Source organism: Podarcis filfolensis, assembly GCF_964270895.1.
Source record: "Podarcis filfolensis genome assembly, chromosome: 6".
NCBI lineage: Eukaryota > Metazoa > Chordata > Lepidosauria > Squamata > Lacertidae > Podarcis > Podarcis filfolensis.
The window spans coordinates 11,104,638-11,130,400 of NC_139609.1; the positions used below are offsets into that span (position 1 = coordinate 11,104,638).

Consider the following 25,763-nt stretch of genomic DNA (forward strand, 5'->3'; position numbering starts at 1 on the left):
CCCCAGAACAAACCACAACCAGTGAGTGAAGAGCAAATTGTGGTTCTCTTCAAACTTGCCACAAAGATGGGTTTTGACTCTGGATTATTTGTCGGTGTCACGATGGCAGTAGGAGCACAGCGGGAACTTTGGAGCACCATGGACCAGAACACTGCTCAACCACAGATATCATAGTTTGTTTTAAGCTATGGCTTAACATGATATGTGATACACTGAGTCAAGGTAGAAGAAAGCAATTATTTAAAAGTACATATAGTCATTTTACTCACCATGTAATTACTATAGGCATGATCAAACATTTCCACTACTTGATTCCTGCAGAAGAGACAAAAACGAAAATGATTTAGCTGGTGAAGTAAAACCTTCTCTGACCATGAGGTTTAAACAGAAACAATTCATCACATTTAGGTCAAGCAGAGCACTGTTGCACCAACCTCAGTCCACCTTCATCTGCCTGCCTTTCTTACTTTCAACCATACCAGGTTTGTGCCACTGCCTGTCGCTTTCTGCCTCCTGAACTGTTGCTCCTATAGACCTCAGTAGGGAGGATGATGGAGGCAAACCTGGAATCCATTTGCTCTGCGTGCCATTGGCTCTGCCTCCATGTACTGATCGGCCTCCCTGCCTTCCACCCTACCAGTCTCAGTGGGCCTCAGCGACCACTGCACCAAGAGATTTTAAAAGACTATCAACATGTAGTAAACAAGATACTTAGGCTCTTATCAGTCATAATTTGTCAGTTCGGGGTATAAAGGAAAACAATACTACCTAAAGCTGCAATGTATTGTAGAAGACAAAGTATATTCAGTTAAAACCCAGCAAAGCAAATGATAGGGCTGATAGCAGTTGTGGTTCAGAATATCTAAACTTCTAAAGGGAACCAGGTTGGCAGAACTGAAAATATGGCTTGCAAAATGTAGGAAAAGATCCTTATTTCCTCTAATTACTAAAGAAGGCATAAGTGAAATGGTAAGTCTGAAAATGGGAGGGTGCAGCCCCACTTGGACTGATTAGCATAGCTTCTTGGGCCCTCCAGGGACTCAGCTAGATTGGTAAAGAAAAAGTATTTTATATGTTTTGTATATGTGATATACACTGTGACACCAGATGGCGCTGTGGAGTCCTGTCTTTCCCTACCAGATTTCCCTGTATGGGCTTACAAGGCATTTAACTGACTCACTTCTTTGACGTATCTAGATCCAGGCCAGCTTATTCACATGGCTTTTATTTCCCAGTGATGCCCATCACAAGAATTTCAATGCATGCCTATAATCTATAGGCGTGCCATTTTAATCCATTTCATCTTCCTATGCCCTGTATCTAAGAAGAAGTACTAGAAGCTCACCCATTTTGCCCTAGCTATTTTTCAGAAAGGCACATGTTGGGAAAGTCTGTTGCCAACAGTAGCCACAAATAATGAACCAACATTGAATATTTGCATAACTTGTCCAAGGTAGGAAGTGTGATGGACGGCATATTTCACACTGACAGTCTCAGAAAAATCCCACAGGTTATTGTCAGTGCTTCCACTTCACCTCCTTTGCTTTCACAGCAGGTTTTAAAGAAAATGCAGGAAACAGAAAACATTCGTAGCTCTGCTCTTTGTGTCCCTTCAGAATCTTGACATGATCACGTGCAGCATCACATGCCCTTTCTTTAAGTATCTGTCTTGCCCCCTTCCTCACCTTGAACAATAAATTAAAATATATAAACACCAAATAAAATATAAAAACAATTTGGAGCAATAAATTTCATATATGAGCTTTTATTCCTTTATTTTAATAATTCACCTTGTCAGCAATCATTGTTCAATTTATGGACAATTCATTACTTCAATAGGGCACCGCTGCTGTGTATTTATCCAAGCATCATTTTAACCAATTCTATACCCTGATCAAGGGACGCGGGTGGCGCTGTGGGTAAAACCTCAGCGCCTAGGACTTGCCGATCGCATGGTCGGCGGTTCGAATCCCCGCGGCGGGGTGAGCTCCCGTCTTTCGGTCCCAGTTCCTGCCCACCTAGCAGTTCGAAAGCACCCTTAAGTGCAAGTAGATAAATAGGTACCGCTTTATAGCGGGAAGGTAAACGGTGTTTCCGTGTGCTGCTCTGGTGCCGGTTTGCCAGAGCAGCTTCGTCACGCTGGCCACGTGACATGGAAGTGTCTGCGGACAGCGCTGGCTCCCGGCCTCTAGAGTGAGATGAGCGCACAACCCTAGAGTCTGTCAAGACTGGCCCGTACAGGCAGGGGTACCTTTACCTTTTATACCCTGATCATATGCATGTTTACTCAGAAGGAAGTCCCATGAAATCAATGAGATGCACTCCCAAATTGGTGTAAGATTTAGGCTGCTATCTTATGTACTTAGTTCAGAGCAAGTTTCACTGAAGCATGAGGTTTACTTCCAAGTAAACATACACAGAATTGCAATTTACAGGAGCAAGAAATGCTTTTTATCTCTATCAGCTGGATGACACTTTTCATACCAGCTGCCAACTTGGCTGCTTAGCCAGCTGTACTGCTCTAGCAGACCAGGCTACGAAACAGGAAAAACCCAGTTCATGGGGTTCATGATTTGCTAAATCAGACCAAAGGTCCATACACTCCTATTCCCCATAGTAACCCACCAGAATGAGCCTCAAATAGCTAACAACAGATACTTCACGTAAGATTAGACCTTCAGTCCCCTTGGAAATGCTAACTTATTTTTCATGAACTTTCAGCTCAAGCATGTGTAGCTCTCTACTGTAAGCTAAGCCTCAACTCTCGTACAGTATATGCCTATTTAGATATGTAGACAAATGAGCAAGTGCTCACTCCTCCAAAAATAAACCCAAGCAAAACCAAGTACCAAGAGAGTCACAGTCTGAGTAGACTGTTCACCTCCGGAGAATTTTGCATAATGAAATAGAAAAGTTGGAAGAGGAAAGCTTACTTGCACCACCACCCAACTCTGAGTTGTACCTGAGGAATAACCTTTATTTATGAAATGGGTGGTTTTGGTGGAGATCAAGACACACACACTTGCCAATCTTGACTTGAGAGAAACCCTATTATCTCAGACTTCTGGCCTAGTCACCTATAACAAACAGGAACTCCCTCAAGGCGACCAGGCAGGGAGGAGAAAAGAGAGGCTGAGAGGAGGAAGAGAAGTGACCAAACACTAATAAAACACATTTACAGGCTACCAAGATGAGGGGGCTATATTTGCAACACTTGCTGGGCCCTCTTCTCAACACACCTTGCTTTATCTTGCAGCCTGCTCTTTCTTAGCGACACACTTATTACTATTATTCCTCGGGAAAGCGTGGAGACGAGGGTCGTGGGTTCGAGTCCCACGCTGGGCGAAAGACCCCAGGGGGTTGGTCTAGATGGCCCTCGGGACCCCTTCCTTCCCAGCTATGATTCTAAAAACGAAAGCAAACCGTGTCAGGTTCGCCTGACGTGTCCTGCCCCCCTTTTCACGGACTACGAAACCCATGAAGACGGAGACTCGTTTGACGCAGGTTATCTCCTTCCTTGGAGATGTTTTAGGGTTGGATGGCCGCAGCGGCGTAGCGTGGGTTGTCAGCACCCGGGGCAAGGCAAATAATTTGCGCCCCCTAACCCGGGGCAAGGCAAGTAATTTGCACCCCCTAATCCGGGGCAAGGCAAGTAATTTGCACCCCCTAACCCCTAACCTGCCGCCGCTGCCAGCTTCTTCTTGCTGCTGCCTGGGCTGGTCTGGTGTGGTTCTCTCCCGCGCTCAGCGCTCCGCTGGGCGGCCGCTGCACTGTCCCTCCCCCAGATAGTCCCTCGCTCTCTCTCCACACCGCATGCCTGGCACCCACCCCCTCCACAGTGGGCGGCGACCCGGCGGCTCAGATCGGATTCGCACTGCAGTGAGAGAGTGAGTGAGCCAGGTAGGGGCAGAGAGCTGCGAGTGCGAGCGCGCCCCCCCCCCAGATGTTGCGCCCGGTGCGGCTGGCCCCCCTGCACCCCCCACGCTACGCCACTGGATGACCGCCTGCCAGGAACGACTTGAGTTGAGATTCCTGTGTTGCTGGGGGGTTGGGCTAGATGACCCTCGAGGTCCCTTCCCATCCCTAAAAGCAGCTGAAAGAACCATAAGGAGAAGCCGGGCTCGGGCCTCGCCTCTCCTCCCAACCTCGGCAGGAAGGCTTGGGTGACAGGCGAAGAAAACGCCGCCACTTCCCTGACAGGGCGACCTGCCCGGGGGCGGAACAAGGCCAGCGGCCAAGTGGAGCCCCCCCCCCCGCCTGAGGCAGGTTCTCTCCTTCCTCGGAGGTTTTTAAGGGTTGGATGGCCGCCTGCCAGGAACGACTTGAGTTGAGATTCCTGTGTTGCTGGGGGGGGGGTTGGGCTAGATGACCCTCGGGGTCCCTTCCCAACCCTAATAGCAGCTGAAAGAACCATAAGGAGAAGCCGGGCTCGGGCCTCGCCTCTCCTCCCCACCTCGGCAGGAAGGCTTGGGTGACAGGCGAAGAAAGCAGCGCCACTTCCCTGACAGGGCGACCTGCCCGGGGGCGGAACAAGGCCGGCCCCCCGCTCCCTCCCGCCGCCGCTCTTACCCGAGGCGCCGCTTCTCCTCCCTGCCCATGGCCTGCGCGGCCGGGGCTGCCGCCAGCACCGAGGACGCGGAGAGGAGGCCCAAGGCCAGCAGTTTCCAGCCAGCCCAGCGGCCTGAAGAGTCGCCGCCGCCTCCTCCTCCGCCGTCGCTCCTTCCCTGGCCGCCAACCGCTACTCCGCTCATGGCGGCAGCTGCCTCGCTAGGCCCGGCTCTGTGCCATCCCCTCAGCGCTGGTGCTGCTGCTGCTACTGCTGCCGCCGCGACATAAGAAGGGACCGGCCCTTTTTTTTTCCTCCCCCCCTCCTCCGTCGTAGCCAAGGAAACCGAGATCCGGCCTCTAGCCCGCTTCCGGGTTTTCCTTTCCGGCCACGTGACCCTCGCGCCGCTCGCCAGCCAGTAGGGAGGGAGGGCTCGCGTCACGTGGAGGCCGAGCCAGCGCGCTCCCGGATGCAGAGACGTGGCCCCGGCGCGCGGTGCGCGCGCAACGGACCCAGGCGCCTCTTTTCAAGGCCCCGCCCCCGGGCTTGAACGTGACACGTCCCGTACGGAGATTTAAAAAAAGGGAAGAGTAGCCGGTCCTTATTGTTCTGAGTGGGACTTGCGAGGCGCGTTTGCAGCGTTTCCCTCGGGGCGGAAATCAATAGAAGGAAAGAATTGTAGAGTTGGCTATAATTAAATAAACGGGATTTAGAATGTTAAGAAAAGTGAATAAGATGGACTATAATTGGAAATTGTTTTAGTTTAATAATGATATTGGAAAGCTGTTACTTTTAATTACAAGGAAACTCAGAAGGGAGGGAATTGAGGAAGTCAACCAAGATGTTTAAAAGGTTGGGTTTGTGAAGAATTAAGTTTGTTGTTATTGTTTATCTGTTTATTCTTCCCTTTTTTTCCCCTTTTCTGTTTTTGTGTATCATTTTGCTTTGTGGTTAGATTGTGGAAAATCTAATAAAAATTATTTTTTTAAAAAAAAAGAATTGTAGAGTTGGAGAGGACCCTTTGTTGTTTAGTCGTGGCCCCATGGACCAGAGCACGCCAGGCACTCCTTTCTTCCACTGCCTCCCGCAGTTTGGTCAGACTCATGTTTGAAGCTTCGAAAACGCTGTCCCATCATCTCGTCCTCTGTCGTCCCCTTCTCCTTGTGCCCTCCATCTTTCCCAACATCAGTGAAATATACTCAGAGTCGCAAAGTGATTTCATGCTCTTTATTCAGCTCATAGTGGTGAGGAGGAATGAATGAATGTCCCCTCAAAGTATCTGCTTTATATACATTATTTACACAATGGGCTGCACATGATTGGCTAATTCCGGAATTCTACTGTAAGCCAATCAGGTTGTGGATTCACTTCTATCTGGAGCATGATTGGGTGGTTCCTGCCAACCAATCATACTGCTGTATTGTTCTAGGACCAATCAGACTGCTGCAGTTTGGATCCTATTCAACTCAGTACATAACAATCAGGGTCTTTTCCAGGGAGTCTTCTCTTCTCATGAGGTGGCCAAAGTATTGGAGCCTCATCTTCAGGATCTGTCCTTCCAGTGAGCACTCAGGGCTGATTTCCTTCTTCTTGCAGTCCATGGGACTCTCAAGAGTCTCCTCCAGCACCATAATTCAAAAGCATCAATTCTTAGGTGATCAGCCTTCTTTATGGTCCAGCTCTCACTTCCATACATCACTACTGGGAAAACCATGGCTTTAACTATAAGGACCTTTGTCGGCAAGGTGACGTCTCTGCTTTTTAAGATGCTTTCTAGGTTTGTCATGGGACGCAGGTGGTGCTGTGGTCTAAACCACAGAGCCTAGGACTTGCCAATCAGAAGGCTGGCGGTTCGAATCCCCACGACGGGGTGAGCTCCCGTTGCTCGGTCCCTGCTCTTGCCAAACTAGCAGTTCAAAAGCACGTCAAAGTACAAGTAGATAAATAGGTACCGCTCCGACAGGAAGATAAACGGCATTTCCGTGCGCTGCTCTGGTTTGCCAGAAGCGGCTTAGTCATGCTGGCCACATGACCCGGAAGCTGTACGCCGGCTCCCTCGGCCACTAAAGCGAGATGAGCGCCGCAACCCCAGAGTCAGTCATGACTGGACCTAATGGTCAGGAGTCCCTTTACCTTTAGGTTTGTCATTGCTTTTCTCCCAAAAAGCAGGCGTCTTTTAATTTCGTGACTGCTGTCACCATCTGCAGTGATCATGGAAGCCAAGAAAGTAAAATCTCTCACTGCCTCCATTTCTTCCCCTTCTATTTGCCAGGAAGTGATGGGACCAGTGGCCATGATCTTAGTTATTTTGATGTTGAGCTTCAGACCATATTTTGCACTCTCCACTTTCACCCTCCTCCTCACTTTCTGCCATCAAGGTTGCGTCATCTGCATATCTGAGGTTGTTGATATTTCTTCCGCCAATCTTAATTCCAGTTTGGGATTCATCCAGGTCATCTAGTCAAACCCCCTGCAATGCAAGAATCCCATCCCCAACGTGGGGCTCCCACGACCGTGAGATTAGGAGCCTCATGCTCTACAGACTTGAACTGTCCACACAGGACTCTCCTCCCTTGGAGGTTTTAAAGCAGAGGTTTGGATGGCCATCTGTCATGGTCCATGGACGATTTAGTTGAGATTCCTGCCTTGCAGAGAGGGTTGGACTAGATGACCCTTGGACCCCCACAGAAACTACAATAGGAGCGGGGGGGATTCATGCTCTTTCAAACTCGGGACTTATTTAATATTGATATTATTCATATTTAATATTTAATAGCCCTCTGATACTAGTTCTTTTTCTTTCTGTTTTTTTAACAAGCAATATTCTCCCCAAAAGGGAGGTGCACCGTTCCTGGAGGTACTGCAATACAGTCATACCTTGAGTTAAATATGCTTCAGGTTGAGCGCTTTCGGGTTGCGCTCCACAGCAACCCAGAAGTAACAGACCAGCTACTTTTGGGTTTCGCAACTTGCGCATGCGCAGTCAAAATGGTGTCACGCACATGAGCGGAAGCGGCAAATCGCGGAACGCGCAGGCGTAGGTTACGTTCGCTTCAGGATGCTCCAGGTCGATGCATGGAGTGGAAGGATCAAGTCCCTATTCCAGCTCCAAAAAGACATTTAATATACAGTGGTACCTCTGGTTGCAAATGGGATCCGTTCCGGAGGCCCGTTCCCAACCTGAAAAGAACGCAACCTGCGTCTGCGCACGTGCGGGTAGCAATTTGCCGTGTCTGCACATGTGTGTGATGTCATTTTGCACATCTGCGCATGTGGCGAAACCTGGAAGTGACCTTTTCCGGTACTTCCGGGTCGCCATGGGACGCAACCTGAAAACACGCAACCTGAAGCAAACGTAACATGAGGTATGACTGTATAGTCCTCAAATACAGGACATATCAGATATTAAACTGATAAGAATAGATACTGCACTTGATCTTAGCCAAAAGGCCGAGACGAGATGTCTGATACTAGTTCTCAGCGCTACACTATTTTGTTCTCATGATATTGCAAGGTTTGGGTGTAAACATCACAAAGTTTGGGTGACTTGAGAGGGTGGTTTGCAGCAGCCTTGGGATGTAGTCTGTTGTTGATACTGCAGGCTAGGGTTCAGAACAAGGCCGGTTTGCAAAAAATATCTGCCCCCACACCATGCAAATCCACCATCAAGCTACAGCAATTGCTCAGTTCTGCAACATTCCTTCTTCGGCCACTCTCAGAGCACCAATCCAGGATTCAGTTGCAAACTACTGCTCTACTCACATTCATGAAAACCAATTGCATTTTTTTTTTTACACAACTAAGATTAGTTATAATGACTAAAAACTCTTGCATTTATTATTTACTTGATCACAACTATGGTAGTTTTGCAAATTGAGGTTGGAAGTCGACATCGATCAATTCCAGCTGCTGCGTTTGTAAAGTGATCTTCAAATACGCAAATTTTAGTATCTGGAACGACAGTTTGAATGTCTTGATCGCACTGAGTAGTCATTATGAATTATTAGGTGCAAATTTTATGATAGAGAACACCAGAATATGAGAGAAGCGCCTTCTAGCATAGTAAGACAGGAATGGCGTTGTGGGTGAGCAATTTGTAGACTGCTCTGGACTGTTCAAACTGTCAATTTTGACCAGGACTTCAGGGCAGACATTATTTAATTTTCAAACAAAAATATTAGGACTTTTGGAGCACGACCTTTCTAAAAAGTACATGACAGCATGAAGAAATTATGTGACAGATCTAACATTCCTCATACGTACCAAATCACATTTTAAAGAAAAGACGCAATGGAAGAGATAATAATATATTTTATTTTGGCTTAAGTACTTGAGAAATGTTAAAAACAATACACTGTGTTTCATAATTTATCTGTTCAGAAGAGTTAATCAAATGAAATAAAGAACCCACATAAAAACCCTGACACCTGGGAGATCCTGCCCATGGGAAAACAATTCTTTACACGTGAAGCTATTACATATTAGCTGTTGGTTTGAATTTTTCTTAGAAAGTCAGCTTCTGAATTAGCAAAACTGGGAGGGGGGGGCACAACTTAAAATACGAGTTGGTTAAACAGATTAAACAGAAGAATTAAGGATTTGCCTTTTTAAGGCTGCAGTGCAAGATTTGCTTCATTAGAAGGAGGAAGTATGCCCAACCAAAACAAGTGGGACTCGTCTCCAAAGAAACAGGGTTAGGATTTGATTACAAAACAAGCTTTATAGAGCTCCAGTTCCTGAAACCAAACAGGGGAAGCAGAATGACAGCATGTATTGTACACATCATCGTAAGCCAGAAACCAAAGCTTATTGTGAACAAGCAGTATTCTGGTGCATAACTGCATGGTCACTCCTGATTTCTTCCTTCTCTACTGTAAGCTACAAGGCATGTTCTTTGGAGTATTGTGATTCCAAAACCTGGAACTGTGACTTGTTTACGGAGAAAGAAAACCACAATCCCAGGCCTTACTTTCTGGAAGAGGACACTCTCCAAATCTGGGGAAATGGAACAATATAGCCATAGATATAAAGTATCTCCAAAAATCCTTTCATTTGTTAACACTTTTTGAATAGTAAAGCAATGGTTTGTGACTGCAGAAACAAAATTACAGGTGTATGCAATTCAAGCATATTTAGGCAGCTCGCAAACGTCCGCTAAGAGATCAAGGATTCCTAATATTTAAGGCTGCAATCTTATGGACACTTGCCTGAGAAGAAATCTGGCTGAAATTGCTTCTCAGAGGACAACTGTAAAAGTTTCTAGTTCTCAGGATAAAATGTGGTGTATGATAAAATGTGGCGTCCATCGTTTTAAACCCTCACTGAAATGTTCAACTTTCATTATTTTCAAATCCAAATATAAAGGTTCTCCAAGACGATTAGCCTGGAGAAGAGGAGGTTAAGGGGTGATATGATAGCCATGTTCAAATATATAAAAGGATGTCACATAGAGGAGGGAGAAAGGTTGTTTTCTGCTGCTCCAGAGAAGCGGACACGGAGCAATGGATCCAAACTACAAGAAAGAAGATTCCACCTAAACATTAGGAAGAACTTCCTGACAGTAAGAGCTGTTTGACAATGGAATTTGCTGCCAAGGAGTGAGGTGGAGTCTCCTTCTTTGGAGGTCTTTAAGCAGAGGCTTGACAACCATATGTCAGGAGTGCTCTGATGGTGTTTCCTGCTTGGCAGGGGGTTGGACTCGATGGCCCTTGTGGTCTCTTCCAACTCTATGATTCTGTGATTCTACGATGGCTTTTCAGATTTCTCATATGTGATGCGAATGTCAAATATACCGTACACTAACTTATATTTTCACCAATGATAAGCTTTCATCTCTGCCATGTTCAAGATATGCAAAATCAATTAAATGCCATTAAAATATACAAATTAACTCCAGTCCGGCTTATGACACATTTGCAATATGGTTCTTGGGGGGGGGGTTGTTTTTTAAGTTGCCAACTCTTTGCACTCGTGGGTCTACCGCTCTTCAACTGAAGTAACTTTTTAATGTCCCCTTGAATTAATCCACTGGTGTTGCCTATGTCAAATACAGACAATTCAGAGCTAGTTCCATCAGGTCCTGTTATTTTATTTTATTTTATTCTTGCATCATGGTAGCGATGCCAAACTTTCCAGTGGGTATATCACAGACTAAGAGAATACCACACATCTGACACAAGTTTTCTGTGCCACTCTGACCCTCTGCCCTTGCCAGGCCCTCCTAATTCACTCTAGGCATGTCACAAGATCCCTTTGCCTATGCCACTTGAGGCAAAACACCCCCACACACTATTTTGGGCATATTTACTTGGCAAAGAAGAATCACTCAAAAGATGTTAACGATGTACGTTTCTGAATCTATGCTAAGGATGAAATCAGCTTCATAAGTGCTACCTCTTAATTTAGGACCTTTGTTCTGGTGTATTATTTGTTATCCAGATAGACTACATTTCTACCTTGGTTTTAGACAGCTGAACCGTCATATTTAACCACAAAACTAAGAGTCTCAGAGATAACTGTAACCTGTCCCTGCTTCTAGGATGTCCCAGGACCCCTCCCTGGATTTTCAACTTGACTTTAAAAAAAAAAAATTTAAAAAAAATGTAAATCTCCAGACCTTTTATTTATAGAGGTACAAGAAAAAATGTGCACGCCATTTTGCCTGCTTCTGGCTTCCAGCATTGTGACCAATAAGAGCAAAGGTATTTATTGGAGGGATCTGACATCGTGCACATTTTCCATGTCTAAAAGGATAGGAATGAATTATGTAATGTAACAAATATGCATATCTCCTTATTTTGCATAATATATGCATTTTGCATAATGCTGCTCTTCTTGGTATAGAACGTAGACTGTTGAGACAAAAATTGGTTTATTTTTGGTTTTTTTTAATGGCCCTGGCGAAAGCACCTAGCTGTAGACACGGGTTACCAGTCGCTGTAAACATCTGTCATTTTCTTTGGAAAGAAGGTATAAAGTGCTCTGCAAAAGGTGCAGAAGAATAGGATAGAGAAACCTCCCCCAACTATTCCAGCAGTTTTAAATATAGCAACCACAACGATGAGGAATGGAATCAGACCACTCCACTGTCAAAGTATCTGCCAAATGGGGGGTGGGGGTGGGAAATCTGCCCAAGCTTTTAAATACAGATGCAATCATTCAGCTATATCAAAGGTCAAAACTACATGCACAACAATGTTGTGCAAGACTTCAATAAGCAAACCCCATCATTTGAGATTTCCCAGCGTTTTCTTCTTAGCATGTTTCATGCAGTTTTTTACTCTCCCTTAATGGTTATTTGATTTTATCAGGTCCTTGTAAGTTCTACTGACCCCTGACTACAGGTCTCATTCCCGTGCGTGGGTCATCAGCCTCAATGAATATATTCTCAGTTTTAAAGCAATTTCAAATGTTTAATGAGTTCTGTCGCTGACAGGTCACTCAAGTCTTCACCACTTTGGTGAGAGCAAGTAATCTTTGGAGGCCAGCTTCCAAGTTGTGGGAACGAACGACGAACAAGAAGTAGTAAGTGGCAGAGGAAAGATGATTCAGACTATCAGCATTCTCAAGGAGCTGGAGATTCAACATGTAAGAGTGCTCTCGAATAGGATTTGAGAGTTTGAATAGACCTCTCTCTTCTAATTTTAAGGGTACTCCAATCATAAAACCTGCAAGGATGGGCTTTAGATAGCCAAGATAACCTTTTTCATTCCTCAGACCGTGGCTCAAGACAGTTGCCCCCGGTATCTCCCCTTCTGTCTTTTTCCCCTTCGACTGCATCTTCTGCAATTGGCAAAGGCACACTTGCTTCCTTCAAATCTTCCTCCTGAACAGAGCTGAAGCCTTTGGCGTCTAAATTCACTGACACCTCCGCATCACTACCTTCAGTCTCTTTGGCTTCTGGAGAAACTGGCAGATTTATTGACGCTATTGCCAACTTTGCAATATTCAAAATGGACTCCTGTGCTTCAGCAGAGCAGCCCGGGAAGGAGAGAGAATCCACTTCGGTCAGAACAGAATGAAGAGAGGGGACTTCTGTTTCCGGAAAGTCAGATCTTGGATCTTCAACATAATGCCCTGTTTGGAAATGGTCATCTACTGGGACTGACTGAAGAGAAGGAAGCTCTTCTCTTTCCTGGTCATGTTTTCTAATTTCAGCATGTTGTTCTACCTGTGACTTCTCTTCTATAGGGACATGAGGAAGAGGGGAAAGGTCTCCTTCCCTCTGGCCAGATTTTCCACTTTCAGCATCTGGCTTTGTATGAGATTGGTGATCAGGGCTGTCACTCTTCACATCGGTGTACCATACGCTGATCTTTGACTCAGACTCTGCCCCTGGGCTAAGACCTAGTTCTTCACACACCATGGAACGATCCGGGTGAGTAATGTAGCGTCCTTCCCCAGAGGCACTTGTCACGTTTATATAGTCCCCTTCCTCATTGGGTGGAAGGGAAATTCTTGTCACGTTTATATAATCCCCTTCTTCACTGGAGGGAAGAGAAATTCTTGTCACGTTTATATAATCCCCTTCTTCACTGGGTGGGAGAGAAATTCGTGCCACGTTTATATGACCACTTTCTTCACTGGGTGGAAGAGAAATAGCTGTTGTGTTTGTATCGGCAGCTTCTGTGCTGGGTGGAAAACGCTCTTCAGAAGGTTCATGCAACTCATCTGTTTGGCATACCTCTACGTTCCTTTCCTCTTCCTTATCCTTCGCTTCTGCAGGTTCCTGTGGCGTTAGAAGCCCACTTTCATGAACTTGTTCCTTCTTCTCAGACGGAGGATCTGCTGGCAGTTCAATAGTCACAGTGAGCAATCTTCTTATTTCATCCACACCTCCAAGAACCGGAAGATTTTCCTCTTCCTCGGGTACCTTATTTTCACTTTCTGTGCTTCCACCCAAACTTGTTTCTACCACAGTGAGAAGCTGTGGGTCCACCTTCTCTTCCCTTCCTCCAGTAGGAATGCTAGATAGAGTACTGGATATCTCTTCACTTTTGTTCCTAGCCTCGTGGCATCCATCCTGAGCCATTTTTTCCGGGGCAAACACTTCATTACTCTGAGCGTCAGTAGCCAATGTCTCTAGCAAGCTGGTGGAAGGCTTCCTAGCTGGGCTGGCTTGCGCTGATCCCGAAGGGGTCTTTAGATCACTCAGACTGGAAACACTTTCACAAGGCAAGTGCACTTCCTCATAAAGGTTATGTTTCTTCAAGTGGGCAGCCTCTTTTATCACTAAGCAGGAAATAAACAAAAAAAGTGGGGAGAAAAGAAATTCAGCCAAAGGATGTGTAAGGGTGGAGAGGAAAGCAGGAAAATGACACACAATCCTAGAAAACCCAGGAGGTGAGGATTGTCCCTTCCCAAATAAATTGTTGATTTGCTGGGTTTCTGTCCTTGAATCCCACTCGTGAATAAGCTTGGCTAAGTCTAGAGGGCAGAAGGGACTGGCAAGAGCTTGACAGGAGGTAAAGGGGGCGTTACACAAAGGCTCCTGCTGGATGTGGTTGCGAGAAGTAGGTCAGGGACGTGGACTTCATGGCATCGAGAGCTGGGGGGCAGATATTGGCGGGGTGATAAGGCATGGCTTCAGGAGCCTAGACTGTCTCCACCCCCTGAAAAGTTCAGCCTGTTAGGGGGGAGATTAAGGGTCTGGAAGACATCTTAGAAGATGGAGCAGAGTCGTTCTGTGTTGCTCCAGAGGGCAGGAGTAGAACCAATGGGTAAAAATGACAGGAATCAAGATTTCAGCTAAAGATTAGGATAAACTTTATAATGGTGAGAACTGCTCAGCAGTAGGGCAGACCATCCAACTCTCTAAAAGCTCTGAGGTTTCTTTTTTTTGGGGGGGGTGGAACCCGTAGAATCAGTAACCATCTAAGGAGGGCCACCATCTAAGAAGAAACTAAATGGATAAAGCCAAACTTCCTATCTCGAGAGCGGCTGCCAGTTTCTTACTTCACAGAAAGCGAAGTTACCTTTGAGGGCTTCGTCGAGCAAAGTTTGCAGCAAAATCTCTTCGTAGACGTTTTCAACTTGGATCACGTTGTTGTGCTCGGCAAAAATGAACTGCTCGTATTTCTGGAGCTCCTGTGTGGTGAGACACAATGTCAAGAGGATTAAAAAGGACCACGTCCCGACTGCAGAAAATCGGAGTTCTTCCTGCATGTGTGAAAGAGGCCCAAGCCAGATGTGTGCCAAAAGAAATTTCAGAGGGAGTGGGAGAGCAGGGGAGGGATTTGCAGGAAACAGTGAGCAAGCCAAGGGAGCAAAGTTCTTTCCAACGAGGCAAGAAACCCAGAGCACTGGCTCAAGTTTGAGAGGAAAGAAAAAGGAAGAACTGGTATCATTTGGCAAATAAAGCAAACAAAACAGACAGAATCCCTAAACTAGCTCAAGAACATAGCCTGGAGATAAGGTAAAGGTAAAGGTACCCCTGAACGTTAGGTCCAGTTGCAAATGACTCTGGGGTTGCGGCGCTCATCTTGCTTTATTAGCCAAGGGAGCCGGCGTACAGCTTCCGGGTCATGCGGCCAGCATGACTAAGCCGCTTCTGGCAAACCAGAGCAGCGCACGGAAATGCTGTTTACCTCCCCGCCAGAGCGGTAACTATTTATCTACTTGCACTGGTGTGCTTTCAAACTGCTAGGTTGGCAGGAGCAGGGACCGAACAACGGGAGCTCACCCCATCGCAGGGATTCAAACCGCCGACCTTCTGATCGGCAAGTCCTAGGCTCTGTGGTTTAACCCACAGTGCCACCCGCGTCCCTCAGCTTGGAGATAAGTCTGTACTAATAACTACTCTCTCCACCTCTCTTATCGGCTGCTTTCATGCCTCCTTTGTAAAGACAGCTATACCATCTGCATCTATTTCTTACCATTTTTGCCGTAAGGACCAATACTGGCAGAATTCAGCTGATGGCTGACCAAATTTATTGGTTGATAACATGGTAGATAGATAATGTAAGGAGATTTATAATTTCATAACATGCAGAGAATAATATGTGCTGAGAAATCAGAGAGAGGAGCTGAGGATAGTCTCGGGGGGGAGGGTTCGAAGGGGGGGAATAATGAATATGATATATTTTGATAATTTGTTATGTTGAAATTGCTAATAAGAACATTTTTTAAAAAAGAATTCAGCTGATGGCTCCACAAGGGGAAACGACGGGCATTTCCCGCCCCCCCCCCGCCCCCGCCAAGCTGTATACTTGCTGCAAATTAGACACATACGTTGTGCACACATTCTCCTTCACAAAGACTATTATCTCTGTGTGGGGCATGGAATATGCGAAACAGCAGCTAACTAAGGAAAGACCTTGTTATGTACTAAGTGGAATAGGATCCAGAATGCAGCAGTCTGATTGGTCCTAGAACAATAGGATCCAGAATGCAGCAGTCTGATTTGTCCACAGGAGCCACCCAATCCAGCTCCAGGTGGAAGTGAATCCGCAACCTGATTGGCCTACAGGTGAATCCCGGAATTAGCCAATCACGTGGGGCCCATTGTGTAAATAATGTACCGTATTTTTCGCCCTATAGGATGCACTTTTCCCCCTCCAAAAATGAAGGGGAAATGTGTGTGCGTCCTATGGAGCGAATGCAGGCTTTCGCTGAAGCCTGGAGAGCGAGAGGGGTCGGTGCGCACCGACCCCTCTCGCTCTCCAGGCTTCAGGAAGCTCTGCACAAGCCTTGGGAGCCCGGCAGGAGTTCCCGCCAGGCTCCCAAGGCTTGCAGACAGCAGCCTGCAGCCCGAAACCCAGGGAACGCAGCGGGGCGCGCCCCGGGCTTCGGGCAGATATCCACAAGCCTGGAGAGCCAAGGCTTGCGGATAGCAGCCTGTTCTCCCGGACCCGTTCTGGGGTCGGGGGTCGGGGGAAGCCCGAGCTGCCCCCGCCCCCAGCCCCACAAGCTCCGGGAGCGATGGCAAGGTTGAGCACCACCTCGCCTTCGCTCCCGGACCCCCAGCCCCGAGGCTAAAAACGAAGCCAGGACAGCAAGCGGGATCCACCCCACTCGCTGTCATGGCTTCTTTGCTCTTTGGGGCTTGGGGGGGATAAAAAATTTTTTCTTTATTCCCCCCCCCAAAAAAAATAAGTGCGCCCTATGGGCGAGTGCGCCCTATAGGGCGAAAAATACGGTATATAAAGCAGACATTCTGGCGGAACTTCCATCCCTCCTCACCACTATGAGCTGAGTAAAGAGCATGAAATCCACTCTCGACTCCGAGTATATTTCAGACCTGTTCAAAGGTAAACATCATAGAGTTGCAGAGTTGGAAGGGACCCCAAGGGTTACGTAGGTGAGTCCCCTGCAATGCAGGAATCCCATGCCCTGAGATTAAGAGTCTCGTGCTCTGCTGACTGAGCTATCAAGCCACCTTGTGGGCTAGCAGTGTTGTGCAGCAGGCTGCCTCTTTTAAAAACCTTTCACGGAACTTATTTCAAGAAGGGCAATGGAGCTTATTTCAAGTAGTTGTTCTGGCATTGCCGGGGGTTGGACTAGATGACCCTCGGTGTCCCCTTCCAACTCTAAAATTCTATTATTTTATATGTGCTTCTTGTGCCTCCTGCTTTCACCCAATCAGATCTTATGCACCCCTCCATGCAAAGGAGATTGGGAAATGCAAGGAAGAGGAAATACAAATGAATCAATTTCCTGTGTTGCCCACAGCTTATCATTATGACCAAAATGGCTCATATGTATGTGTGTATGATACTATCTTTTCATATGGCTTCATCTGTGTCTAGATCAGTGAAGATTCCCACCTCCAACGAACCTTGGATCAATCACTACATCTTCCAATGTTGGTGCAGTTTGGTCACAGAATATGTAAAAGGGAAAAGTTCCCTGGACAGTTAAGTCCACTCAAAGGCGACTATGGGGTACAAAGGAGCCATAACTTCATTGTGCATGTTTTGAGTGTGCAGGAGGAACAAAACTAGCGCTGTCTTCATAGTCCTCACGCCTAGTGAAACAAGATGCTGTCTGCAATTCTTGTATTTTCTGTGTAGCTTCAAGGCCATTACACACTCCCACTCCCAGACAAACACTGCCACAGGTGTCAGAAATCCACAATTTTTAGTATCCACCTTTTAGGCTAAATGTACAGAAGTTTACCACATATCTGGTGTATGCAATTTTATCCAACTAAGTACTACAAAGAAAGTAAGGTAAAAAGGTAAAGGACCCCTGGATGGTTAAGTCCAGACAAAGGCAACTATGGGGTTGCAGCATTCATCTCACTTTCAGGCCGAGGGAGCCGGCGTTTGTCCCCAGACAGCTTTCCAGGTCACGTGGCCAGCAGGACAAAACTGCTTCTGGTGAAATGGGACACCATGACAGAAACCAGAAAGCACGGAAACGCTGTTTACCTTCCCGCCACAGCAGTACCTATTTATCTACTTACACTGGCGTGCTTTCAAACTGCTAGGTTGGCAGAAGCTAGACAGAGCAACGGGAGCTCAGCACATCACAGGGATTCAAACTGCCAACCTTCTGATCGGCAAGCCCAAGAGGCTCAGTGGTTTAAAGCACAGCGCCACCTGCGTTTATAGCTCCCTTGAGGCCACAGAATATAGAGGGTTGTCAAAATGTAAAACTCGTCTGCTTGTATGGCTGTGGTCAGGAATACTGTTTGGGGTGTGGCGCACTTGCCCCTCTCCATCCTACACGCTGTTGTTGGTCAGTGCCAGACTACAAAAGTATCTTCCCACCCTGATCATTCTTCTGATTGCAACCACTTGTGTTTTGTAATAGAAGTCAATGCCACAAATGCACTAGCAATGACTTACTATGCCGAACTGTACATAACAAAAAGGGGAAAGGGTACTGTCTGTTTTTGAGAAACGCATCCTAAAGTCAGAATATATTTCCTTGTCTCCAAGAGCAGGAAAGGAGGATGACCAAGGCTTCATAAGCCCATTCTGTGATTTAAAAGACATTGTAAATTTTTTTTTGGAGGATGGATGGCAGCTAACAGATTAAGGTTGAATCCTGACAAGACAGAAGTACTGTTTTTGGGCGACAGGAGGCGGGCAGGTGTGGAGGATTCCCTGGTCCTGAATGGGGTAACTGTGCCCCTGAAGGACCAGGTGCGCAGCCTGGGAGTCATTTTGGACTCACAGCTGTCCATGGAGGCACAGGTCAAATCTGTGTCCAGGGCAGCTGTTTACCAGCTCCATCTGGTACGCAGGCTGGGACCCTACCTGCCCGCGGACTGTCTCGCCAGAGTGGTGCATGCTCTGGTTATCTCCCGCTTGGACTACTGCAATGCGCTCTATGTGGAGCTACCTTTGAAGGTGACCCGGAAACTACAACTAATCCAGAACGCGGCAGCTAGACTGGTGACTGGGAGCAGCCGCCGAGACCATATAACCCTGGTCTTGAAAGACCGACACTGGCTCCCAGTACGTTTCCGAGCACAATTCAAAGTGTTGGTGCTGACCTTTAAAGCCCTAAACGGCCTCGGTCCAGTATATCTGAAGGAGCATCCCCACCCCCATCGTTCTACCCGGACATTGAGGTCCAGCACCGAGGGCCTTCTGGCGGTTCCCTCACTGCGAGAAGCCAAGTTACTGGGAACCAGGCAGAGGGCCTTCTCAGTAGTGGCGCCCTCCCTGTGGAACGCCCTCCCACCAGATGTCAAAGAGAACAACAACTACCAGACTTTTAGAAGACATCTGAAGGCAGCCCTGTTTAGGTAAGCTTTTAATGTTTGATGTATTATAGTATTTTAATATTTTTTTGGAAGCTGCCCAGAGTGACTGGGGAAGCCCAGCCAAATGGGCGGGGTATAAATAAATTATTATTATTATTATTATTATTATTATTATTATTATTATTATTATCTAAATGCCCATTCACAGTGATAAGCCCAGTAGCTTCAGTATGCAAATCCTTCCTCTCCTTTCAATTCAAATACAGGTATTGTAACTTACCGGTTTACACGTTGAAGCCAATGTCCGCTGAAGTGTGGGCAATGAGATTTGGACCAAGGCATCCTGAAATATCTTTTTCCGGGCGGTACTGCTGTCATAGTCATATTGCTGTCAATATAAAAATAAATAAATAGAATCAGCTGTGAGATCTGAATGTGCTGGCAAACGTCTCCCAGCTTTCTGCCCAAAATCAAAATAAACCCCATCTAAAATCATGGCAATCATGGTTTCTTTTCGAACTATTCCAGGAAGTCTTTGGAAACAGTTGCTTTAACCAAGTCCCTTCTTTTGTTCTTGCAAAGTATAATGTGCACAATCTATAAAATCCACATGTTAAAAATAAATGTATGTGTTTGTGTGTGTATAAGAAGTGAACACACACACCTCCTCAAAAGATTCCTTGTTCTATCACTCATGACTCACTTATCTTAAGTGTTATTAATAAAATAAGAAGCATCTGATGCATTTTTTATTACATTTACTCTACCTTCAGATTGTTTCTAATCTTGTAGATTAGAAAACCTCAGATTAATTTTTGCTTTCATTCCAATCAACAACTGGATACGCACCAACCACACATTTACAAAATGGCTACAGCAGGGTGAAAGGCACAAAGAAGGACAGGGCTTCGGGACCTTTTAATAACTGGGGGGGAAAGGAAAGCACAACTTATCACGCACTATTAAAACAACAGAAATTGTGTCTTCTTTTGCAACCGAGCTAGAGCTGTTGCATGATTACATTCAGAATGAGACAACCAATAATAGCAGGAGTGGCCGGTATGATGGAGCGGCGTTGCAGAGTCCTTCAGATCCACTGAAGATATTTCTTCCCCGAATATCTATTAATATGTACTATGAACACTTTAGGAACATTAGGGACGCGGGTGGCGCTATGGGTTAAACCACAGAGCCTAGGACTTGCCGATCAAAAGGTCGGCAGTTCGAATCCCCGCGACGGGGTGAGCTCCCGTTGCTCGGTCCCTGCTCCTGCCAACCTAGCAGTTCGAAAACACGTCAAAGTGCAAGTAGATAAATAGGTACCGTTCCGGCGGGAAGGTAAACAACGTTTCCGTGCGCTGTTCTGGTTCGCCAAAAACAGCTTAGTCATGCTGGCCACAAAGCTGTACGCCGGCTCCCTCGGCCAATAAAGCGAGATGAGCGCCGCAACCCCAGAGTCGGCCACGACTGGACCTAATGGTCAGGAGTCCCTTTACCTTTATGAACACTTACCGTATTTTTCTGTGTACTGGACGAGGTTTTTTGACACAAAAATCATGTCAAAAAACTGGGGTCGTCCAATACACAGACATGCTGTGCACAGGGAGCGATCCGGGGGCGCTGGCTAGTGGCGCGCAGCTTCCCCCGATGCCGCTGCGTGAGGGAAGCACTCCCTACCTGCGCGCAGGAAATGATCTAGGGAGTGTTTCCTTTCCGCAGCTACGTGAGGGGCGAGGCTCAACAACTTTGGGCCTTCTCCCCTCATTTTCTTAAAATTGAGTCCCCCAAAATGGGGGGGTGTCCTTATACACGGGGGCATCTAATAGACAGAAAAGTACGGTATTTCCATTTCTTAGCATTGGACAGGAGTGCCTGGCATGGTGGATTTGCGTCGCTACAGCTCACCTGGCCAGGCGCAGGGCAGCATTGAAGTTGCAACTGTGTGAACGCATTGGCAAGGCCGCTCCACTTCCTTGTGGGGCGGTGTTGCGGACAGGCCACATGGCCTCCTGCACACAGGGAGCCCCCGGTCGCGTCACGGACCCCAGCCAGCCAATCCAGCTGGCCAAGGGGCATGGCTTAGCTCATTTAAGCAGTCGCCGGAGGCTCTCCCTTCTTGTTCCTTCTCCTGCCCTCTTTTCATGCGTTCGACATCATGGCCTTGCTATGGACCTCGGTTGGTCGCCTGTTCAGGGGGCCTGGTAGGATTTTTTCCACTTGGCAAATTGGCACTGGCCATTCAGTTTTCACCTACCTCGTAGCCATCCTCACAATTTTTGTAAGGCTTGGCGCATTGGTAGAACCTGGTTCTGGGGAGTGGAGATTGTGACCATCACCTGCCCCTCCATTTTAAGGGTATTCCGTTAGAGGGATCCGGGGTTGTGGATCTTGTCCGAAGCCCAGCTAGGGCCTAGGGCCATGCCATGACCCCATCAGGGACCCTGGGGGAGCTCTTAGTTGATGTACATCAACAGGGCTCCCCCTATTGGTGGTTGACCCTTACTGGACTACCTGCATGGCGGGCAGGAGTCAGATACAGTGGTACCTCAGGTTACAGATGCTTCAGGTTACAGACTCCACTAACCCAGAAATATTACCTCGGGTTAAGAACTTTGCTTCAGGATGAGAACAGAAATCGTGCTCCGGCGTCGCAGCAGCAGCAGCAGGAGGCCCCATTAGCTAAAGTGGTACCTCAGGTTAAGAACAGTTTCAGGTTAAGAACGGACCTCTGGAACGAATTAAGTTCTTAACCCAAGGTACTACTGTATAGTCGATTCAATTCCAATGCCTAATAAGCCAATACCACTCACATTCTGTAACCAATAAAGTTGTGACCTTTATTTGCCCATTAACCTAAAATACTGTGTCCAGGTGTTATTATTCAACATAAGGGGGAGGCCTCGGGGTCTTGACACGCAAGAGAGACAGACTGGTTTTGCCAGTGCATCTTCACATCCCTGACCTCACAACCCCCCCGCACCATTTGGTCTAGCTGCAAGTGGGAGTGGGGTTCAGTGGCAGCGTCCCTTCACACACCAGCTCCTTACCAATGCTAAGAAATGGAAACACATGTCCAAGCTATACATTAAAAGAAATTTAAGGAACGTACCTTTTCTCCTAGGCTTCTGATAGACCAAGATGATAATTTATTTTTAAACTGTAAGTGTGCTGTCGTAATTTTTGCACGGATGTGTTCATTTTTTAGTATTTAGTGTTTTTAAAACATATGTTTGAAGCTGCTTGGAGACCTCCGGGTAACAAGCGTCGTAATACGGTGGCTCTCAAACTTTTTTCCTCTGGGCCACAATAAAAAATTGGTTTGCCCCATGCCAAATTTTTAACTGTTAACAAATACAATGGAAAACAAAAAGAAACAACCCCCAGGAGTGCTTGATTTGTAACATAGAACTCAACTACTTTATAATATGAACATGTTTATAATATGAGCAGTGGCTGTTCCTAAGAGGGAGCACTGAAAGTATGAAACAATGCAACTACGTAAGACCATGAGTCATTCCCAAAATATATTATTAACAAGCCTGAAATGTTTAAATATCTCTTTGATTCTCCTTGTGTCTTCCCACCCCATTTGCCATCCTCTCCTGCCACACCCTTTGTGAACCACTGGACTAACAAGTCTAAATGTGGTGATATATATAATTATAATAGACGCTACACCCCTAGATTTCCTTTGCAGAGGACAGGAATAAGTAAATAAACAGCATACCTTAAGAACACGGAGTTTGACTTTCTCAATGGCTGTTGACACTTTGGCCGCATCCCTATGATGACTTAGACTCAGCAGGTAATCGAAGGTATATACAGCATTTTCCATAAGCTATAAACACATTGAGAGATAAGAGGCCATATTTATTTGCCTGCAAAATTCCGAGAGTCACCAAGATGAACCTACATCAACCTCAAGGCACTTCTGGCAACAACCCATCATCATCTTGGTTCTGTCAGAGACTCTACGGCCTAATTCAGGAGCCTTGCGGTCTGGGGATGGGATCTAGCCTGGTGATTATTGTGAATCCTCTGTGAATCCTCTTCAGGCACAGAAGGGAACAGTGACATCATCTCCTGCGATGGGCAGGCAACATGAAGTCTTTGCATCAATCTGGTCTGATATAGTTTCCATTTGCTTGACTTTCTTCCCTCGCCTGATACAACAGTGACTTCTATAATCTTCACTTCCTGCTCCAGTAACTGAACTAAGAGCTTAGGGACCTTGGCTTAGAAGGCACACACTCCAGATCTGGATTTCTGAGACGGCTGGTCAGAATGCGGGTTTGGCTCTGACGGGGCGAAGCATTTTCCAGATAGCATTTGGGAGTGCTTAACGCCTTAGAATGTAGGGACACGGGTGGCGCTGTGGGTTAAACCACAGAGCCTAGGACTTGCCGATCAGAAGGTTGGCGGTTCGAATCCCTGTGACGGGGTGAGCTCCCGTTGCTCGGTCCCTGCTCCTGCCAACCTAGCAGTTCGAAAGCACGTCAAAGTGCAAGTAGATAAATAGGTACCGCTCTGGCAGGAAGGTAAACGGTGTTTCCGTGCGCTGCTCTGGTTCACCAGAAGCGGCTTAGTCATGCTGGCCACATGACCCGGAAGCTGTACGCTGGCTCCCTTGGCCAATAAAGCGAGATGAGCGCCGCAACCCCAGAGTCGGTCACGACTTGACCTGATGGTCGGGGTCCATTTACCTTTAATGCCTTAGAAATCAATACTACCCCACTGGAAATTGGCCAGTAATCTGAATGTGTGTTGAGCCCACTGACAACAATAAGGGGTGCACGCACCAAGACCAAAAACTAGGCTGACTGTCAAAATAAATGTGAATTTTACAGTACCTCCTGCATGACGTTCTGGGTCATCTGAATAACCAAGCCAATATCATAGAATTTGAAGCGGCTCTTGAGGTCCTGGAGTTGCTCTTGAAGGAAGTCAACTTTCAGATAGCAAGGTTCCATTTTCACAGAGTCATAGGGCAGGCTTGTCAGGTGCTTCACGTTCTGTCAGGAAGACAGTATCCATAGGTTTTCAGTAATGTTTATGCAACTACTTTGCACTGGGGAAACACAGTGGCTAAGAGTGTTATCCCAGGCAAAGAATTGATTGCTCAGGAGCCCTGAAGATCCAGTGGTAATGACTGACCTAGCAGCCAAGAGAAGGTAGAGCTGGGCTTCTGAGGATGTCAGCCCCATAGAATAGGTCAACCAATAATGCGACTGATCCATTATTGACCTAGTTGTCATTGGGTTAGTTGTATTGATGTCATAAGGATAGTGCAAATGAGCTAAGTAGTTGAGTGATAAGGGGCTCATAGTGTCAAACTAAACTTCAAATTTGCCACCACGGGAACTTTCCTCCCAATGTGAACAGCAGGCACATGGTGACAGCAAGTCTGACCAAGACAAAAACAGTGGCAAAGGGTGAAAGATCCTCTACCCAGATGCCACTATCTTAATTCGGCCCAGTATACCCGAAAGAGCGTCTCCACCCCCATCATTCAGCTGGGAAACTGAGGTCCAGTGCTGAGGGCCTTCTGGCGGTTCCCTCACTGCGAGTTGAGGTTACAGGGAACCAGGTAGAGGGCCTTCTCGGTGGTGGCTCCCGCCCTGTGGAACACCCTCTCATCACATGTCAAGGAAATAAACAACAATCTGACTTTTAGAAGACATCTGAAGGCAGCCCTGTTTAGGGAAGTTTTTAATGTCTGGTGTTTTACTGCATTTTAATATTCTGTTGGGAGCCGCCCAGAGTGGGTGGGGAAAGCCAGCTAGATGGGCAGGGTATAAATATATTGTTGTTGTTGTTGTTGTTAATATTATTGCTCCCAACTAGCTACTTGCTTTCTGTAAATGTAAAGTGGCAAGGGCAAGCTACAGGACAAATGCCATATACAGTATCACCTTGAGATGATCTAAGAATTGTAATTCCAATTGCAGTAATGACTATATACTGCCACAGCCTTTACAATTATGTACATTGGCTCTTTCTGAGCCTTTGAGTAGGAAGATAATGGCTGCAGACAAACAGATGACAATTACGGCTTATGGAATGTAGCTTAGCATTTGTAACCTTGTTCAATAGGCTTCTCGGCAGGCAGCAATATTCCCTTATCCTATTCCTCCTGAAAAGAATCCTGTGAGACAGGTTACTGTTACCTTTTGGGTGAACAGGTGGGGACTGAACCAAAGGTCACATCACGTGGCTATCATACCTCTTTCAGCTTTGCAATGTCATTTGTCTCTTGGAAATTTTGGCTGATCTCGTTGACCTCTTTTTCAAAGAGAAGACGGACTTCGCTGAAGCCAGAGCTCACTGGGCCCATGAGCTCCTCCAGGATGGAAGCCAGAAAGGGCTGGATGCTCTCGCCGCAACATGTCTGCATGGGCTCAGATATACTCTCTGAAAGTTTAAGGCAGGCCAGAGTTAGAGGCTCCAAGGACAAGAAGAGCTATCAAAATCCAAAGGACACCTAAAGTCATTTATCAGTGAGGTACCAACTAAAGAAGAATGGCGACTTAAGTCAACAGAATATGCACAACTCGCAGACTT

General features: G+C 46.6%; 2 protein-coding genes across 3 annotated transcripts in view; both read right to left on the reverse strand.

The window, feature by feature from the left end:
• EDEM3 (ER degradation enhancing alpha-mannosidase like protein 3) overlaps nt 1–4,935 on the reverse strand; it is a 41,336-nt gene extending 36,401 nt beyond the window's left edge. The window contains exons 1-2 of one of the 2 annotated variants that reach the window (XM_083620085.1): nt 4,570–4,935; nt 270–315 (exon numbers count right to left, since the gene is read on the reverse strand). In XM_083620085.1, coding sequence (XP_083476211.1) covers nt 270–315; nt 4,570–4,751 — 228 coding nt within the window. In that variant the 5' untranslated portion in view covers nt 4,752–4,935. The remainder of the gene's footprint in view (nt 1–269; nt 316–4,569) is intronic. The other variant, XM_083620084.1, reaches the window with a different exon arrangement.
• A 3,904-nt stretch (nt 4,936–8,839) lies between these two features.
• The window catches only part of NIBAN1 (niban apoptosis regulator 1), a 96,714-nt gene continuing 79,790 nt past the window's right edge, over nt 8,840–25,763 (reverse strand). Inside the window, exons 9-15 of the mRNA XM_083620083.1 lie at nt 25,426–25,613; nt 24,053–24,214; nt 22,930–23,040; nt 19,483–19,590; nt 14,521–14,632; nt 10,293–13,777; nt 8,840–9,929 (exon numbers count right to left, since the gene is read on the reverse strand). Coding sequence (XP_083476209.1) covers nt 12,252–13,777; nt 14,521–14,632; nt 19,483–19,590; nt 22,930–23,040; nt 24,053–24,214; nt 25,426–25,613 — 2,207 coding nt within the window. The 3' untranslated portion in view covers nt 8,840–9,929; nt 10,293–12,251. The remainder of the gene's footprint in view (nt 9,930–10,292; nt 13,778–14,520; nt 14,633–19,482; nt 19,591–22,929; nt 23,041–24,052; nt 24,215–25,425; nt 25,614–25,763) is intronic.